This window comes from Pyrenophora tritici-repentis, chromosome 4 (assembly GCF_003171515.1).
Source record: "Pyrenophora tritici-repentis strain M4 chromosome 4, whole genome shotgun sequence".
In the NCBI taxonomy this organism is placed as follows: domain Eukaryota; kingdom Fungi; phylum Ascomycota; class Dothideomycetes; order Pleosporales; family Pleosporaceae; genus Pyrenophora; species Pyrenophora tritici-repentis.
Genome location: NC_089393.1, coordinates 2,615,080 through 2,633,666, shown reverse-complemented (window position 1 = coordinate 2,633,666; position 18,587 = coordinate 2,615,080). Strand labels below are relative to the sequence as shown.

At 50.6% G+C, this 18,587-nt stretch overlaps 7 protein-coding genes across 7 annotated transcripts; 5 read left to right on the top strand and 2 right to left on the bottom strand.

The window, feature by feature from the left end:
* Window positions 1–435: 435 nt before the first annotated feature.
* PtrM4_097900 (GlcG, protein, involved in utilization glycolate and propanediol) lies at window positions 436–1,241 on the bottom strand (the record flags this gene model as incomplete). Its single annotated transcript, XM_001933840.1, has 2 exons — window positions 436–1,063; window positions 1,132–1,241. The coding sequence occupies 2 exons, from the start codon at window positions 1,239–1,241 to the stop codon at window positions 436–438; spliced, it is 738 nt and encodes a 245-aa protein (XP_001933875.1).
* A 1,519-nt stretch (window positions 1,242–2,760) lies between these two features.
* Window positions 2,761–3,882, top strand: PtrM4_097890 (OmpH multi-domain protein; the record flags this gene model as incomplete). The annotated part of the gene is made up of 1 exon (XM_001933841.2): window positions 2,761–3,882. The coding sequence occupies one exon, from the start codon at window positions 2,761–2,763 to the stop codon at window positions 3,880–3,882; it is 1,122 nt and encodes a 373-aa protein (XP_001933876.2).
* A 2,462-nt stretch (window positions 3,883–6,344) lies between these two features.
* Window positions 6,345–8,004, top strand: PtrM4_097880 (Myosin-tail-1 multi-domain protein; the record flags this gene model as incomplete). The annotated part of the gene is made up of 2 exons (XM_066107245.1): window positions 6,345–7,910; window positions 7,972–8,004. 2 exons carry the CDS (start codon window positions 6,345–6,347, stop codon window positions 8,002–8,004), a joined length of 1,599 nt encoding a protein of 532 aa, XP_065962913.1.
* A 236-nt stretch (window positions 8,005–8,240) lies between these two features.
* Window positions 8,241–8,501, top strand: PtrM4_097870 (uncharacterized protein; the record flags this gene model as incomplete). Its single annotated transcript, XM_066107244.1, has 1 exon — window positions 8,241–8,501. The coding sequence occupies one exon, from the start codon at window positions 8,241–8,243 to the stop codon at window positions 8,499–8,501; it is 261 nt and encodes an 86-aa protein (XP_065962912.1).
* A 319-nt stretch (window positions 8,502–8,820) lies between these two features.
* On the top strand, window positions 8,821–9,633 carry PtrM4_097860 (uncharacterized protein; the record flags this gene model as incomplete). Its single annotated transcript, XM_066107243.1, has 1 exon — window positions 8,821–9,633. One exon carries the CDS (start codon window positions 8,821–8,823, stop codon window positions 9,631–9,633), a length of 813 nt encoding a protein of 270 aa, XP_065962911.1.
* Window positions 9,634–9,721: 88 nt separating this feature from the next.
* Window positions 9,722–12,493, top strand: PtrM4_097850 (uncharacterized protein; the record flags this gene model as incomplete). Its single annotated transcript, XM_066107242.1, has 1 exon — window positions 9,722–12,493. The coding sequence occupies one exon, from the start codon at window positions 9,722–9,724 to the stop codon at window positions 12,491–12,493; it is 2,772 nt and encodes a 923-aa protein (XP_065962910.1).
* Window positions 12,494–15,948: 3,455 nt separating this feature from the next.
* Window positions 15,949–18,449, bottom strand: PtrM4_097840 (uncharacterized protein; the record flags this gene model as incomplete). Its single annotated transcript, XM_066107241.1, has 4 exons — window positions 15,949–17,172; window positions 17,514–17,656; window positions 17,768–18,058; window positions 18,170–18,449. 4 exons carry the CDS (start codon window positions 18,447–18,449, stop codon window positions 15,949–15,951), a joined length of 1,938 nt encoding a protein of 645 aa, XP_065962909.1.
* Window positions 18,450–18,587: the final 138 nt, after the last annotated feature.

Here is an 18,587-nt window from a genome sequence, read left to right as displayed (position 1 = left end):
AAGCCTGATTGTCGTATTGTATGTGGGAAGGTCCGTGATTTTTTGTCCCGAGATCATGGAACTGTGGTTCAGCCTGCCATGCGAATCATAGGGTTGACGGGTTCAGGGTTGGCTGGACGGCAGTGGAGGTGATGGGAGGGGTGTGAGCCTTGCGTTTATCAAGGTCGTGGTGTGGTGGTAAATGAGTGCATCATCTACTGCATGTGATTTGAGCTCTGGACGAGACGGAAACACAAGGCAGAGTGGTGAACGAGTTATATGTCAATAGGTGGCCTGGGCATCAAATGGTATTCATTATATATTACCCATCTCAAACGCCTTTCCTCACCTCTGAGAGCGATTACCAAACGCAGATGGACCAACGCCATGCTTCCCGCATAACCAAGTGAGAGTCGTTACCGTCCAAACGCCAAAATGATTGTAGTGGAGGATTGCTTAATATCGTCCCACGGAAACTTCTCCAACAAAGCTGGGATGCAGCGCAGCGTCTTCAGGCGGCGTATCTGGTGCCACACCTGTCTGTGTGCTCGACCTCCTTCCTGCCATACTGCTGGCAACACTTGCGCTGCCCGATCGCCCTCCATCGAGCCTTATCCTCTTGCTGCTCCTGTCCATTCCCTCTAGTTCTTCCCGCAGGCTGCCCACTTCCTCTTCCTTTTCTTTCCACAATGTAAGCACAGCCTGCCTCTCCTCGTGTAGCCGTATATCCTCTGCTTCTTTCTCCTTCCTTATGACTTCTAGCACCGCATCCCTGCCCGCTTTCGCCGCGGCTTCATCTTGCATGCTTGTGCCGGTAGAACAGCCTATTGCGCCCAGTATGTCTCCCGCAGCCGAGAGAATAGGCACGCCGCCACCGAGCGTGGTGAAGCGACCCATGATTGTGTTGCCAATGCCCGAAGTCGCGCTGCCCGGCCATGGTGTTTCTTGGTATGCGGAGGTGGGGATGCGGTTCCCGGCGGCGGTGAATGCCATGTCCATGGCAGTGTTTATCGAAGTTATTTTCGCGCCATCCATGCGTGTGAAGGCTAAAAGGTGTGTGTGCGCATCTACTACAGCTACGCTCCTGGTCTGTGTCAGCCCTATCTGTTCCAGAGGTCTTGTGATGGGACGCCGAGGGGCACGGGATCTTACATTGGTACTCCAACATCGAGCGCATGCTGCTCTGCTGCTTCCAAGGCGACCCGTGCCCCACTTTGTGTCAGTGTCGGTACTGCGGCGGTTGCTGATGCTGTTGGGGCCATGTTGAAATTGGTATATTGCAGTAACATGGGAAGCAGGCGGAAGCTGAAAGACATGTGTTAAGAGAAGGAACCGAGAAATAGCCGTGGTCGCGTGCCCACCACTTAGTTCAATTCCAGTATTCGGGTATGCGGCTGCACTATAATCCGCATCGAGTGTTTTCAGGCAAGCGGCTCTGCCAAAGATGGGGACAAGCAATCCTTATGATAAGCAGTCAACCTGTGGCACGGTTCCTAAGGACTCTCTCCATGGTATCATGCTACGCCGAGCGCGGATTCACCACACGGAAGTGGAGTAAAACGGCGACAAGCTCTTGTACCCCAGACTAAGCCTTCCCAAAGGCCCGTTCATTCGGCCTGAGGCGGTGTACTTTGTTGCTACTTTGTCAATTTTGCTCCAAGCGGCTTCGCGGTGCCGCTGTGGAGCATCTTTTGTGGGCGGGTTAGGATGCCCGAATTAGGCAAGCATTTTGCGCTGTGAGCTACGAGCTCGACGGGTGGGCTCCATCGCCCTGCGCGTAGTGGCTATCGAAGCCATCGGATCTCCCCACGTCGGCCGACATCGAGCATGTGCTGCTGCATTGGCTCAAAGTCCACGCAGACGGTAGGCTGAGTCCGGAGGTGGTATACCAGGTAGTGTTGCGTCCTTTTGGGCTCGGGCATGAGTGAGCATTGCGTTGTTTTTGCCAGTCAAACATGGCCAAACGCGTAAGCATGTCTTGATGTAGATCTACCACCCCGCGCTCATGGTGCAGATAGGTACTGGGTATGGGATTGTTGGTGTGCTGGCTTCGTTCAACGCTAGCGCAGGGCAGCTAGCGTTGTGCGGAGAAAACATCGACCGACACCTCCCAATCCGACGTCATTCGACTGAACCACACATGTGTCGCATGGCTCACTTTGCTTTCATCTGTATGATTGAAAATTTCGCATGCTCAAGCTAAATCGTAGCCATATATGGAAGCAAGTCAATGTACTCATTCTTGGATTCCGTAGATTGGTTGCAAGGCATTGCGTGGTGTCACACTCTATCAAAGACGTCAGGGTTCAAAGAAACAACGACCCTATGGTAGGTCTCGGCGCAGCTCGCGACACCTTTCTCACGCCCATCATTCTTCAAGAATGGCATACCAGCTATTGTCGCCTATCAGCAAACAAGTACAATATGACCTGGAGTGGGCCAGAGGCTACTCAGAATGTCTCATCCCACCGCCAGCACAATAGCGTTCCCTTTCACTTATTGTTTCTGGCCATTACTATTATGTATCTTCTTTGATACCTTGTCTGGTCGTCTATTATATTCTTGATCCATGTAGTGACATGCGATTTCTCCGTTCCCCCACCTGTTCTTTGTGTGCCACCCGACTGGCAAGACCTTTGTTCGAGGCGGTCACATTACCAACCAGCAACATCTAGAACTGCCCTGGACGCAAGCAGCATCGGCAAATCCGTTGACTTTAATCTAATTACCTCCCCGAACACGAACACCTACACACGAACTCAACTACGTGAAACAGCTACGATGGCGGGCATTGCTCAGCATGTATTGCGGTACGACATGATCTACGGAACATGCGTTCTGTTATTTTTCGGATTTGTACCCAATTGGCGGCTGTTTCCTGGCAATTCTTCCCATCCTGATGAACGCGCCTTCTCCATTACAGTCACCGAAATTGCGACTTTAACCCAAGAACCCAGCACGATCACGACCAAGATTCCCGACACTGTTTATTCCACTGTTACGAAGCAGGTGACATCTGTCTCCCGTTACGTGAACTACCTTACGAAATACACTCACTACCCGATTGATCCAGCAACACCGTGTGTAACATATACGCATACCTACTCCTCCTACCCGGTAGCCACGCCTATTTGGAATGAGACAACCGCGGCAGTTGTTTCTCCAGATGATACAACGACCGGATTCCTTCTGGGATGGGGCACCTGGATCTTTTACTCTATGTGGGTCATCGCGAATATTTTTCTGGTATACTACATCTTTGCAAGACCCATACCGGATAAGCTAGACGAGCTCGAATACAGCCTAGTGTTGCAGAAGGGTCTTCTTGAGTCAGAGCAAAAGAGACATTTGGAGACAAGGGAATGGACGGATAAGCTTGCAACCCTGCTATTAGAATTCAAGAAAAAGAATGATACGCTGGATCTCCGTGTTAAGGTGGCGGACATCTTGTTTCAAAAACTTGGTATTTACGAGGAGGGCAGTCCGGAACCCGATAACGAAACACTTGCAGAAATGGTCGAAGCCAAGATCTGTGAGATATCGGCCCTAAGGCTGGAGAGGAAGAGGCTTGCCCAGGCCAACGCCATCCACGTAGCGGCAAAATCATACCTTGAAAAGGAGATTCGGGAACGCTTGAATCGCGACTGGAGTGCCCAGTTGAATCAAAAGCAGGCAGAGGTGAACCACTGGCGCCACTATTTCACCCAGAACGCGGATGAAGCCATGAAGAAAACGCAAAATCTTCTAGAGGAAAACAAGGAAATCCAGGATCTTCGGGAGGAGCTCAGGAGGTTTCGGGGTGAAAACCATGTCTTTAATGAAGAGCTATATGAAAAGAGACAAGAGATCGAAAGACTAAAATTGCTTGTGAAGTACGGTCCTAATGTATCAAAGTTCATATAAGGTACGGTACTCATGTGGAAGGGTAGCCTAAGCACGCGAAAAAGACTTGATGACCCCGAGGTGAAGTAAGGAGACATGTGAGTGAAGATGGATCAGGCTGTATAGTCGGGTATTGGGTTTCCGGGTGTATTTCTTGATTCTAGTAGCTTTAATTCCATGTAACAACACTCTTGTATGCTTAATGTACCTTTAATTCACGCTCATTTAAGCGAATCCATTCATTTCCATAGCTTCACCCGATATTTTCTTTCATTGACATCCGGGGAAATGCCCTCACACTGCACGTTACATACATTTTACTTTGGGTGAGAGCTCAATGCCACTAACACGTCGAAATCACGCGCTCGCCTGGCTGTTCACTACTGAAGATACACTACCCCACTCGAAACTGTCTCACTCAGACCTTTCTACGATATATGTCGCTTCTGACCACCAAAAATTGCAAACCACAAATCCTTTCAACCAAACTGCAACCCCGAAATCATACAGACCGCCTGGCTCCATACGACATCCTCACTTATGCGTTGTAGCGCTGCTTCGTGGTACCTTTTCTATGAGTAAGGTAGTTAACTGCATGTCGTGGGTAGAGGTCCGCCGGCTGACACTCAATTCCCTGTTGTCTTTGGCCTATTGCCTTGTTGCTGTGTTGTGCCAGGTCGATCAGTTGCTATGAGTTCTGATAAGTTGAGTCTTTTCATTATTGTGTATGCACAAATCTGACATTTTTATGCTGATTTACTGCCGGTTTTCCTCCAAGAAGATAGAGACGCGACGGCTCGACACTGTGATATAGCCTGATAATGGCTAGGACTCACCAGGATGCGCCTTGGCGTTTGGTGACCCTGTAGATAGGTCTAAGCTACCGCAGGACCGCGCCGGACCGAAGCAGAACCGCACCGGACTAAAGTATGAGCGTTAGTATAACAATCATGTAAGCAAAAAAAGAGCTCTACTTAAAACGTAAAGCTATTAACCTGCAGAGTTCGGCATAGTTCGCGGTGTAGCATAATTTGCGGTACGGGATAATGCGCGGACTGACTCTGTTGCATGTTAAGTGTTAAAGCCGATTTATGAAGATCGTTGTCATTATTAGGAGTCTACGTACGTCACAGAATCGGTAAAATGATTGATAAAACGATTTAGGGGAGACCCGACTACGATGCAGCCGGGCTTATAGCTTGGTTTAACGAGGAGTCTGAGCTTTCTCTTACATACCATTCGGGGCATCAGACTGTTAGACCGAACATTAGCAAGGAGTCCTTGTCTAGGTCCCTTTCGTGTCTATATAAGACGAGACACATGTCTCTCTCACTTGGACTTCATTCCAACAACTATCAACTACTTTTTACTCCTTATCAACCACTATCTATCTGACCACTATTTCAACTACTGTCAATATGAAGTTCTCTATCGTTTTGGCATTTGCTTTCGCTACTCAGGGCCTAAGCTCCCCAACCAAACTTGGACTCGAAGATTCTTCTGCTCTGAAGATAATCCATGCCGACGACCACTCTTCTAGTCTAGAGGCGCGCCAGGGTGGTTGTCCAGTCCAAGAAGGTACCGGTTGCCTTACTCTTAGAAGGGGCGACCTCTGTTGTTGTTCAGGTTGCACTGTTGTACGTATTCTCCTATATAGATCCTATTTTCTTGCTACGTATAATATCAACATGCTTTATAGGAGGACTGCAACTTAACCTGTAGACGATAAATCAGCTGCAAATACTACCTCTTGGAATAACGATAATTACTTATGTAAGGATCTATGTTCTGATTTATATGGTAACTAATTATCTTAGCTTGATTTAAGAGAGTAGTAAGAGACAGTAAGCATTTAGTTGTTGTATAGAGTTCCTTCTTAAGGTTCTAGCTCGGCCAATTATCTGCGGGTTTCAGTCTCTACCAATTATATAAGAGTAAGAGCGTAGGCTATTCTTTTATATAGAATATAAAATCAACTTGACTACAATTCTCTCTATACAATTTTCTTGTCTTTATTAACGTTATTTCTTTTCTTACTAGCTAAAGACTTTCTGAGAACTTCTAGTACCTTAAAATCTTTATCTTTCTAGATATAAACGGAAAGAACTACAAGATAATAAAGTCCCGAGTGTCATGGTTTGGAACCTTGGTGTTCTGAGCACGGACCACGCCGGCGCCTCGGGTGCCGAGGCCCCGCTGCCCCACACATGTATTTAATTCTACCGAAGTTTCTTAGAAACTCGGTACTGCAAAAACTTTGTAATTCAACACAGTTTTAAATATCTGATCCTGTGAGACCCTAACACGTTTTTGCAGTCCATTAAACGCCTCTGACAGCAACCTGGCGTCCTTGGCCAGTTGCTCCTAACCTGACAGCGCCTTAACTGCGCTCTGACAGCGCTCTAACAGCGCTCTAATAGCAACCCAGCGCGTGCGGCTAGTTGCAGATCCCCACAGTTCCCGCGACACGGTAGACCAACGCCATGTCCACCCAGTTCCCAGACGGCAATGCCGCCGACGCGCCCCATGTGGGAGACGCCTCGGGCAGCGACGCCAACCCTACCGCCGGTGCAACGATCAGCCCCGGTAAGAGCGCGAGGTCTTTCGCTAGACCTACCGTGGCTTCCACCGCCCGCAGCAGCGCCTTGCCACGCGCTACCGGGTCCGCCAACTTACGCCAAATCAGCAACCCAGCTGTACCTGGCGCCTTCGGAAACGAGCAGCTAGAGCAGCAGGGCTATGACGCCGACTCAGATAACGACGAGGCCGACATTACCCAAATCCACCATCTAGTACCATCGCGCCCGTTATCACCTGTCGTAGACGCTCAAGACTCTAGCGACTCCTTTCAACCGTCCCCGCCTAACGTCACTACAACCCGCGGCCGCGCAGGCTTTCAGTACCCCGCTCTCCGACAGCGGTCGGACGCCCAGCGCACTGATAACCCCTTTACGTACCAAACAGAAGACGGCAACCATACTAGCTACGCCCTCTCTCCGCCTACATGGGACCCGCTACCCTCGCCTACGCCACGCACAGAGGGGACTACCTCAAAGCCCGTCCGCAAAGTCATTGGCTACGTAATCCCCAAAACTGACTTGCCTCAAGGCAGTCAGCCAACTCTAGCCGCCTATGAGTACGACGCCAACGGCGAGCCCAGGCTAGTAGGAGAACTTGACGAAGCTTTTGTTAAAGGCTCAACCACGGAAGCTGGAGAGAAACTCTACCAGTTCTGCTTTGACACCGTCCACACCCTACATAACGACCTCGCCAATCTTCAAGAGCGCCTGACGGACGCTCAGGAAGACCTCATCGACGAGCGCGTCGCCAAACTCAACTCCGAAAAGCAGGTAAAGTTCCTTACAAACCAGCTTCAAGAGGTGAGAGGCAGCCTCCACGTAGCCAACCAAGACCTCCAGTCGAAACTCGACACCGCTGAGCGACGAGCCGAACGCTACCTCCAGCGCAAGGAGGAGTACAAGACCGCCCTTAACCAAGAGTCTACCGCGCACGGCGAAACCAAAGAAAAGCTTAAAGCCTATGCTAGCACCGCGCGCCCATCTCTACGCGGCAAACCGCATGACTCCATCTCTGACGAATCAGATGGACCCGTTAGCGTACGCCGCCACCGCTCAGCTACCAAACTTAGCCCTGACGCTCCGCTGCCCGCCACAACGCAGCGACGATCTAAACAACCTGAACCCGCGGTCTTTGAGGGCCCTACAGGCACAAAGGCCTCTACCTACCAGAAATGGAAACTCGACATGCAGAGCTGGTTCCGTGCCCATCCGTACCCTTTCGCCAACAACGAGGAGGAGCAACTAGACTACATCCGCATGAAAACCACCGGCGTAGCCTGGGATAATATCTCGAGCGGATGGTTTGTCGAAGGAGACGAGTTCCATACTGCACAAGAAGCGTGGGATATCCTCGACGCCTGCTACGGCCGTTTGAATACCCGCCTAGATGCCCACAACTTCTACGAAAAGGAAGGCTTCATGAAGCCTGGTGAGACTATCACCTCCTACCTGGCCCGCTTCAAAGCCGGCGTCGCTCCCTTGAAATGGGACGACGAGGAAAAGACTCTGCAAGCCTACAAGAAGTTGCCAGACCAGTGGCGCAGCCGAGCGGAGCACCTCATGAGCGACGACACCTTCACCAAGGACTTTGCCAAGTTCAGCCACAAGCTCCGACACCTCGAACAACTTCACTCCGCCCTCCAGCCCTCTCACAACCCTAGCAAGGGTAATAGTGGAGGTAGCGGTCGTGGCGGCGGCGGCAATAACCGCAACCGCAATCGCAACGCCGACAACGCGCAGCCCAAAGGCAGCGGAGCCAACCAATTTATTATCAACAAACCCTACAGGGAGCGCACTGTCATGGAGACCCAGGTCCTAGCTGAATTGGAACGCTGCTTCAAGTGCACCCGTGCAGGCCACAAGTCTAACTCCGACGACGCGCCCTGCAAGGACATGGACAAGCTCACTTCAATGGGCCGCTACCCCGAAGTCCTCACCGCCTTGAACGAAGCCCGCAAGGCCGCCGGCGTCCCTATCCCTAAGGCCGCCGTACGCATTAACGCCGTCCGAGCCCCTACTCCTCCAGCGGCCGCCTCTGACGCCCGCTCGGAAAACGAGTAGTCCCTGGCGAAAGTCGCCCCCAGGGACCCCAAGAGCCTGAGAAACTCAATAAAGAACCCTTGAATACACCTGAACCTACAACGCCCCCTTCTCCTACTGCCGAAGACTGCGACGACAACGACACTGAACCTGACCCCACACTGCAAGCAATCCTGGACCGGATCAAGAACCTGGAACGCCCTGCTGCCCACGGGTTCGCGTCTCCGCCATCGCAGCCGCCGCTATTCGTGGCAATACTTATCTCCCTATGGTAGGTCAGCAATTAGTATTCAAAGGGATGATATCTCCCTCTCAACAACCATCCTCACACGTAGAACTCATGGGTGACTCTGGTTGTGCTTCTCTCTTCATTGATGAATCTCATGCTCGCGCACACAAATACGAATTAATTCCGCTCCAAGACCCAGCTGTCCTGGAGCTCGCAGACGGCACCCAAGTTGCCAACGTTACCCATATGACACGGGTACACGTAACTTTCGACACCCACCATGAACAAGTCCTTGCCTATGTGACCAAAGTTAGCGGAGTGCAAATGATCCTTGGCACTCCCTGGTTTCAAATCCACAACCCCCAGGTAAACTGGGACACTATGTCAATAGTATTCAACTCAGACCATTGCATTCGCAACTGCCTAGAAAACCACAAGCCATGCATGGCTGCTAGTAGCCGACACCGCAAACACCCAGCGCCCCCAGCCTATGAGCTTAAAAAAGCTCGCCATCCTAAGGCTCCTCAACATCCCCCGCCTATCGACATCGCTTTTATCTCAAGCCGGGTGGCCGCCATTTCAGTGACAAGAGGAGAACAGGTCTGCCTAACCTCTATGGAAGAGGTTGAAAGACTTTGCAATATGACCGACCAAGAATGGACGGATACCCAACTGCTGCGTGCGGCAGGAGCCAAAGTCCTCCCTGAAGACTTTGAAAAGTTTCGCGATCGAATGGAGCGCCCCCACATGAGTAAAGAGGAAATCCTGGCTAAGCTGCCAGAGGTCCTCCATCCCCTCTACCATGGCTTCGACCCACGAGAGGCCGATGAGATCCCTCCGCAGCGAGACAAGCTGGACCACGCTATTGAAATCCAGTTAGACCCGAAACCGGAAAACCGCCTCGCCCTTCATCACAGCGGCTAAGGCCGCTATCCCGCGACGAAGCCCGAGCTGTGAAGCTCTACATTGACGATATGATCCGGAAAGGCCACATTGAACGTAGCACCTCTGAATGGGCTGCCCCCTCCTAGTAGTCAAGAAACCTGGAGGAGGTATCCGAATTTGCGTGGACTATCGAGGACTTAATGCCCATACCATCAAGAACCGTAACACCCCTCCGTTGATACGCGACATGCTCACCAAGCTATCCAAGGCCAAATTCTTCTCTAAGGTAGACGTTATCGCCGCCTTCAATAAAATCCGGATTAAAGAAGAGCATAAACACCTCTCAGCGTTCATTACGCCATACGGCCTGTACCAGTACACCGTAATGCCCTTTGGAATGTGCAACAGCCCTGGAACATTTCAAGCCTACATCAACGACGTCCTCCATGAGTACCTGGACGAATTTTGCATGGCCTACCTAGACGACGTCATCATATTCAGCGAAACAAGGGAAGAGCATGATGACCATCTACTCCGAGTGGTCACACGCCTGTCCAACGCTGGGCTCCCCATGGACATCCTGAAATCTGAATTCTTCCAAGAAGAAGTCAAGTTTCTTGGGCTTATTATCACACCGAACGGTATAAAGATGGACCCAGAAAAGGTCAGTGCTATACAGGACTGGCTTCTACCCAAGTCCCTCAAGGATGTCCAAGCCTTCCTTGGCTTTGCCAATTTCTATCGCCGTTTTATATATGGCTTCTCTGATATCGCCAAACCTCTCACCCATCTCACCCGCGGAGATCCAAAGCTGTTTCAAATGACCCCCGAAGCTTCGCGAGCCTTTGACCTGCTCAAGCAGGCATTCTGTAGCGAGGTGGTCCTCGCCCATTTTAACCCAGACCTCAAATGCATCCTGGAAACCGACGCCTCTGACTACGTCTACGCTGCAGTGCTCTCCCAAATTCAAAGCGACGACACTATACGCCCTGTCGCGTACCTCTCCAAAAAGATGACTCCTACGGAGTGCAACTATGAGATCTACGACAAGGAACTGCTGGCAATAGTCCGCGCCTTCGAGGAATGGCGCCCGGAGCTCGCAGGCGCCGCCGACACAGTAGAAGTACTTACTGACCATCGAGGCCTCGAATACTTCCGCTCTAAACGCCACCTTAACCGCCGACAAGCCCGCTGGGCCGAGTTCTTAGAGGAATTCGACTTTAAAGTCAAGTATCGGCCTGGAAAACAAGGCACGAAGCCAGACAGCCTCACCAGAAGGACAGGTGACCTGCCTGAGAGTGTCACCGACGACCGCGTCCAGCACCAGTGTCAGACCATCCTTGGCGACCACCGGTGGGATGGAGGCAGCCATGAAGCTATCCGCCTTGCTGGCCTCTGCTTAGGAGAAGCCGAGTGCGACCTGCCCTCTATCTTATCCCTCATGCATGAATCCGGAGAAGGCATGTCACGCGTGGGCACCGCCATGGTTAGGCTAGCCCGCCTCACTCTCCAAGGACAACATGACCCTTACGACGACCTTGTAGCAGCCGATGAAATGACTACCCAAGAAATTGTCGATGCCCTCTACCCTACAGACGCCCGCCTTACCGCTATCCGCGACGCACTCAACAACGGCCATCGACGTATCCCTCACCACCTTATTGCTGAAGGTGTGCGGTTGGAACTGGGCGATCTTGAAACCAACGCTGAGAGAAAGCTTTTTATGCGCTATAACCGCCTTCTTGTCCCATTCAGCGAGAAACTGAGGACCCGCATTATAAAAGATATCCATGACTCCCTGCCAGGAGGGCACGGGGGTCGCACCACAACATACCAGCAGGTGAGCCAATGGTACTATTGGCAAGGCATGACCGACACTATCGCAAGGTTCACTAACAACTGCACCACCTGCCGGCGCTCCAAAGTCAACCGCCACGCTAAGCATGGCCTCCTGCACCCATTGCCTGTGCCAGAGAAATACTGGACGGACATCTCTATCGATTTCATTACGCCGCTGCCACCCTCAAAGTGGTGCGGCCACTCATACCGACACATCATGGTGGTCGTGGATAGGCTGTCGAAGAAGAAGAAGTTTATCGCCATTGAGAACATGGAGGTACTAACTATCGTCGACAAGTTTCTCGAATACATCTGGAGAGAAGAGGGCTACCCAAAGACCCTAGTTTCAGACCGAGGCCGCCAATTCACATCCCACTTTTGGCGCCGCCTTTGCGACCGCGTCGGCACAGCACCAAAGCTCTCAACTGCCTATCATCCTGAGACAGATGGCCAAACAGAAAACGCCAACGCGGACTTGAAGCAGTACCTGCGCTCGTACGTGAACTACCTGCAGGATGACTGGGCCCAGCTCCTACCTTTAGCTGAATTCGAAGCCAACTCCGCTATAAGCTCCGCTACTGGAGTTTCCCCATTTCAAGCAACAAAGGGCTACCAACCTCGCTCCGGCCTAGAACCAGCCCACGCCATCACTAACGCCACCCCAGCTGCAGCACAGCGGCGCGCTGCTGACTCCCTCACAAACCGCATTGACGCAACCCGTCGGTACCTCCGCGATGAGATCGCCTGGACCCAGGAACGCATGAAAGACTTCGCTGATGTCCACCGCCATCCAGCCCCCCGCTTCGCTGTTGGCGACTGGGTGCTCCTCAACGCTAACCATATTAAGACCGAAAGGCCAGTCAAGTCGCTAGACCACAAGAATATGGGTCCCTACCAGATTACCCGTGTTATTGACAACATGGCCTATGAGCTAGACCTGCCAGATAGCCTTAAGAACATTTTTCCCGCTTTTCATCCGTGGCTGCTCCAACCATATGAGGATGACGCTCTACCTGGACAGCCCAGAGCTAACGACAACGCTCCCCCGAAGTCCATTTGAACGATGAGGGCGACACAGAGTATGTTATCGCTCAAGTCTTAGACTCCCGCATACGAAATACAATGAACGACCCTATACTGGCCGCCGTGGTTGCCTCCAGTACAAAGTTGAATGGGTCGGCAACGACCAGTCTGAAGGCTGGCAACCCTACTTCAACCTGCGCGGCAGCAAGGAGTCAGTCCAGGACTTTCACGACCGCAACCCTGGGCGCCCTGGGCCTCACGCCACCTTTCATGATTATGACGACAACGGGCAGCTTGCCGTTGCCCTGCTTTGTGTTTTCAATGGAAGTTTGAACGCTCAGTCGGGACTTTGAGCATTTTGGAGGGGGGACGTGTCATGGTTTGGAACCTTGGTGTTCTGAGCACGGACCACGCCGGCGCCTCGGGTGCCGAGGCCCCGCTGCCCCACACATGTATTTAATTCTACCGAAGTTTCTTAGAAACTCGGTACTGCAAAAACTTTGTAATTCAACACAGTTTTAAATATCTGATCCTGTGAGACCCTAACAAGGCCGTCTGGCGCGTCGATCGCTTAGTGTTCTATAAGAGACGTTATAGATAGCTGCAGCGCGTCGCAAAGAGAGTGTCGCGTCTTGTTTAAGAGCCTAAAGAGCAATCTGTATCTGACGTTCATTAGAAGAGTCTATCTAGTGTTGTTGTTGAGGCATTGTGTGATAGATAAAGTTTGGTGTGGGCTTGGCAAAAGTGGCCGGCCAACCTGTGAGGTACGTTATACCTTCAAGCTATTGTAGCAAGAAGGTCGGCCTTTTTGTTATTCAACAGAAAATATTGGTGTTTAGTGTAGGCGTCTGTATATAGGGATTTATTACAACCATAATAGATCTATACATCTTGCCTAGTCAATGTTTTGCTCGTGAGTGTGCTGGTGACAGCAGGTGCTGGAGCGGTTCGGTATAGTGGGTCGGTGTCACGAGAGGTAACGAGCAGTAATCTCAGAACTTATGAAGAAGTTTGATTTGTGTGCTACGTACAGTACTCAAGTGTAAATACAAGACGTTGCGTGAAGAAAAGAAGTGGAGAGTTCTACTAGAGAAAGATATATAGCGGAAGGAAGCTTGTGTGACGTCATACAGATGTTGAGGCAGTCGCATACTGTCGAGGATAGTACATTGCGCTATTGCGATAGGAGCGTACGGGTTAAGAGCAGGAGCGCATGGGTCAGAGGCAGGAGTGTCAAGGGGACCACGGTGGTTACCGTGACAGTCGGTATATCGAGTCGGTTTAGGGCGTTCGGTAGAGAGGGTGTTTGTTGTAGGCGTCTGTATATAGCGATCCATCCACAGTCCGCAACAATCAATTAAGTGGGTCCTAGAAGGTTCAGATTGGATTGATTGATTACCGCTTTAAGCCTAGTAGTTACCTATAGGAGTTTAAGCCCTACCTAGATAGGTAAGTGGGTCTAGGAGAGTGACCGGATTGAATTGATTGTTGCGGAGTCTAGATCCATCACAACTACAAAATGATAGATCTACACATCTAGTGCCTGGTCGTTGTTTTGCTCGTGAGTGTGCTGGTGACAGCAGGTGCTGGAGCGGTTCGGTATATGGGGTCGGTATATCGAGTTGGTTTAGGGCGTTCGGGTATGGGTAGCATCTAGATATATAGGCCTATTACTTTGCAGCAATAGAGCTATATACCTAAGGAAGAGCCGTTGCTCTGTCGGTTTCGTAGAGGGTGCCTTCGTGTGAAGGTCGTCCGAAGATGATCTTGGGTTGGTTCTCGGGGATGGAGTGATGCGATGGACACGAGGTTGTATAGCACGATTGGTAGATCGATGTAATATACGGGGAGTTGAGAATCAAGTACTAATCCTTAGATTTCGAAGTTGAACACAATGAACCGTAAGGGCTCATTGCCTACTGTTATATAATAAGCGTGCCCTCCATTGTGGCCTTTCCCTCCATGGAGGTCGCACCCTCCGTGGAGGTCATGCCCTCCATGGCGGTCATGCCAAGGTTGGAGGGCAGGTCACGTGACTGCGCGGCACAAGCTTACCCGCTGTGCCCCGCCTTCAACGTTGTCCTGCCGTTGTTGCTTGTCCTTCTCCTTGCAATCGTAACACTTCGATCGAACATCTAAAATCAGTTGGCGCACGGGCCACTTGCAGAGATTTCTCTCAACTAAGGCCAGGTAACAACTCTGTCAAAGTTGCAGCGGCCAGCGCGCCCGCCACAACGCCTGCACGCAAAAGCAGACGTTGGAAACTGATTCTAGGAAGGCATTTCAATGGAATTGAGATGAAAAAAGGGTAATCCAAGTCCTTTTTGTTATCTCGAAAAGTTAGTGTTCGATTACCGAATCGCTTCTTAAACACATTATATTAAATTAAAGCTTAATTTCCTTCACATACGACCACAGGACACTGAGAACTAGGCTTCCCGTCCGCTCAGCCATATATAAGCAGTGTACCGGCGGATTAGTAGTTAGGTGGGTGACCACTAGCGAATCCCCGCTGTTGTATGTTTTTGCTTTTTTTTTTTGCCAGAAGTCTCAGTATTTCCACCTAGATGGAATATTTTGTCAAATAGAAGGGTGCACAGAAGTCAGAGGCCATAATGAGGGGCAATGGGAACAGCCAATCAGAGCCGAGAGAGCCTTGGCACCCCCTCAAATGAACTGTTATTATTATTATTGTTGAGAATACAGTCCGTAAGTGACTTGGTGGTATCAAGCGGAGGAGTAGTCACATGATTGGTGACACGTGCAGGTGGGTCCTAGCGGGGAGCTTGGACGCAGCTGCACGCAACACGGATCTACGAACGTGTGAATAGCTCCTTAGTCAATACAATACGAATCTGTACCACCACTACCGTTGTGCCTTAGAGAGCGCTCTATTAGGTAGTCATACTACTACTAATAGTGTCAGCTTCTCAATACTACCTATGTTTGATTTGTTTGTTTGTTGCGGAGTCTGCTGGCCGCAGGGTTCGGGTGAATAAGCAGACCATCAATTTAGAGCTAAAGCTGCTTCCTTCGGTGTTGTTTACGAACTGACGGACTATTTTATTACACATACCATTCTTGCTCCCTCTTTCCCGAAGCAGCTCCTTTCCTGCTTATCATTTTGCACTCTTCCGCAATAAACATGTCCCTCACAACTAACTCTTTTGCAAAACCACCTCGCCACTTTGCCTCCCTTCTCCAAAAAATAGCATCCCTGTTGGCACTCCTTGCTCTGCTGTACATGCGCACACCGCATCTCTGCTGGAAACCACGCGCTCTTGATGACCACGGTCTTGGTAGGTGTGAACGGTCTGTAGGGACTGTATTCCAGCTACCTAGTCCAGATGCTATTTACAGTCAAGATGAAGAAAGAAGGTAAGACGCGAGCGGCGAGCCCGCTTTGTTTGGGTTGGCGCACGGCCCTCTCGTTGTCGGGGAAGCGACTAGGCTCGCAGCCTAGTCATGTGACTTAGGGCTCAGCCCGTTACATTACCCCCCTCCTTTCCCTTTAGCGTGTAGTTTTTTCCATTTCTTCCAAGCGTCAGTCTTTAGTACGTTGCTCACTGGTTCCCATGTCGGTTCAGTATAGTCCACCCACTTCACATATGCCTCCTTGATTCCTTTCCCTCCTTGCCCTATTGTCCGTTCGCCCAAAATACGTTCAACCAGCCATAACTCGTCTCCATCTATAAGTATAGGCCCTGGCTGAGTGTCTCCAACTTTCTGCGATGGGAAAGAGTCGTCAGGCGCGTAGCGAAGCAGGTCTACGTGGAAGACAGGATGGATCTTCCCCGGAACGTCAAGTTGATAAGAGTGGGAGTTGACCTGCCTCAAGACTTTGTACTTTCCATGCAACCAGTCTAGCTTCTTGGAAGGTCGTGTTGTCTTCACGTTTCTAAGGTTCAAAAACACCCAGTCTCCCTCCTTGTATTGGGGCGCTGCTGTTCTTGTCTTGTTAGCTTGATGTTGCTGTTTCTCTTGTGTTATCGCGATCGCAGCTTGGGCCCACTCTGTTGCGTCTTGGAGTCTTTTAAGGAAGCCTTCTGCCAGTGCTTCGCCGTCTCTCTTTGGTCGGTCCTGAATAGTTCGATCCTCTACCAGCTGAATGGGTTCATTGTGATATCCGTGCATAAAATAGAAGGGGCTTAGGCCAGTAGATGAGGCCTCGCGATTGTTGATTGCTCCCATAACGATAGGTAAAAGTGCTAGCCAATTTTCTTGCGTGTAGGTGGCCCAGATTCGAATCATCTTCTCAATCTCTTGGTTCATTCGCTCTGTTGCACCATCGGTTTGCGGATGATAGGCAGTCGACAGGCGTTGCTCAACGCTGAGGAGTTTACAGAAATGCCTCCAAAGATCGCTGACGAATTGTGGTCCTCTATCGCTCGTAATTGCCGTTGGAATACCATGAATAGGGTAATGCCGTTCTAAAAGCCGTTGTGCTACTGCTTCTGCCGAGATATCGTGCATGCCTTCCAGTTCAACTCCCTTTGTCAGCCGATCAGTGACCACCATGCAGTTCGTTGCGTCATCGCGTCCAGATGGCGGCAAGTCCGTAATAAAATCGATTGAAAGTTCTCCCCATATACGTTCTGGGATCGGTAGCGGTTTAAGGAGGCCCTTCTTTGTCTCTCTCCATATCGTATTCCTCCCGCAAATCTCGCAGTTACGGACAAAGCGTCGCACGTCGCTTGCTACACCTGACCAGAAGAACTGCCTTGATAAGATTGAGTAGGTAAGATCTCGTCCAGGATGGCCGGTGATATGCGAGTCGTGAATATTTTGAATAATTCGTGTGCGAAGCACAGTCCGCAACAATCAATTAAGTGGGTCCTAGAAGGTTCAGATTGGATTGATTGATTACCGCTTTAAGCCTAGTAGTTACCTATAGGAGTTTAAGCCCTACCTAGATAGGTAAGTGGGTCTAGGAGAGTGACCGGATTGAATTGATTGTTGCGGAGTCTAGTGCGAAGTGGTTCGCAGTCAGGGATCCATATCCGGTCTCGAAATCGCAACAGGCCTCTCTCGTCCAGGGTGCATTCTGCTATACTCACTGACTTCTCCTTCTGAAGTTTGGTAGGGAGGTTCCGCTCCTTGTTTGCTACCAGCGTAGTGAGCTCCTGATAAAGCTCATCCTCTTGGCGGCTTCGGTGCCAGAGATTTTGCATGTCCTGGTCCTCAAACATGCGTATCTCTTCTGTGAAGCACAGTCCGCAACAATCAATTAAGTGGGTCCTAGAAGGTTCAGATTGGATTGATTGATTACCGCTTTAAGCCTAGTAGTTACCTATAGGAGTTTAAGCCCTACCTAGATAGGTAAGTGGGTCTAGGAGAGTGACCGGATTGAATTGATTGTTGCGGAGTCTAGTGCGAAGTGGTTCGCAGTCAGGGATCCATATCCGGTCTCGAAATCGCAACAGGCCTCTCTCGTCCAGGGTGCATTCTGCTATACTCACTGACTTCTCCTTCTGAAGTTTGGTAGGGAGGTTCCGCTCCTTGTTTGCTACCAGCGTAGTGAGCTCCTGATAAAGCTCATCCTCTTGGCGGCTTCGGTGCCAGAGATTTTGCATGTCCTGGTCCTCAAACATGCGTATCTCTTCTGTGAAGCACAGTCCGCAACAATCAATTAAGTGGGTCCTAGAAGGTTCAGATTGGATTGATTGATTACCGCTTTAAGCCTAGTAGTTACCTATAGGAGTTTAAGCCCTACCTAGATAGGTAAGTGGGTCTAGGAGAGTGACCGGATTGAATTGATTGTTGCGGAGTCTAGTGCGAAGTGGTTCGCAGTCAGGGATCCATATCCGGTCTCGAAATCGCAACAGGCCTCTCTCGTCCAGGGTGCATTCTGCTATACTCACTGACTTCTCCTTCTGAAGTTTGGTAGGGAGGTTCCGCTCCTTGTTTGCTACCAGCGTAGTGAGCTCCTGATAAAGCTCATCCTCTTGGCGGCTTCGGTGCCAGAGATTTTGCATGTCCTGGTCCTCAAACATGCGTATCTCTTCTGTGAAGCACAGTCCGCAACAATCAATTAAGTGGGTCCTAGAAGGTTCAGATTGGATTGATTGATTACCGCTTTAAGCCTAGTAGTTACCTATAGGAGTTTAAGCCCTACCTAGATAGGTAAGTGG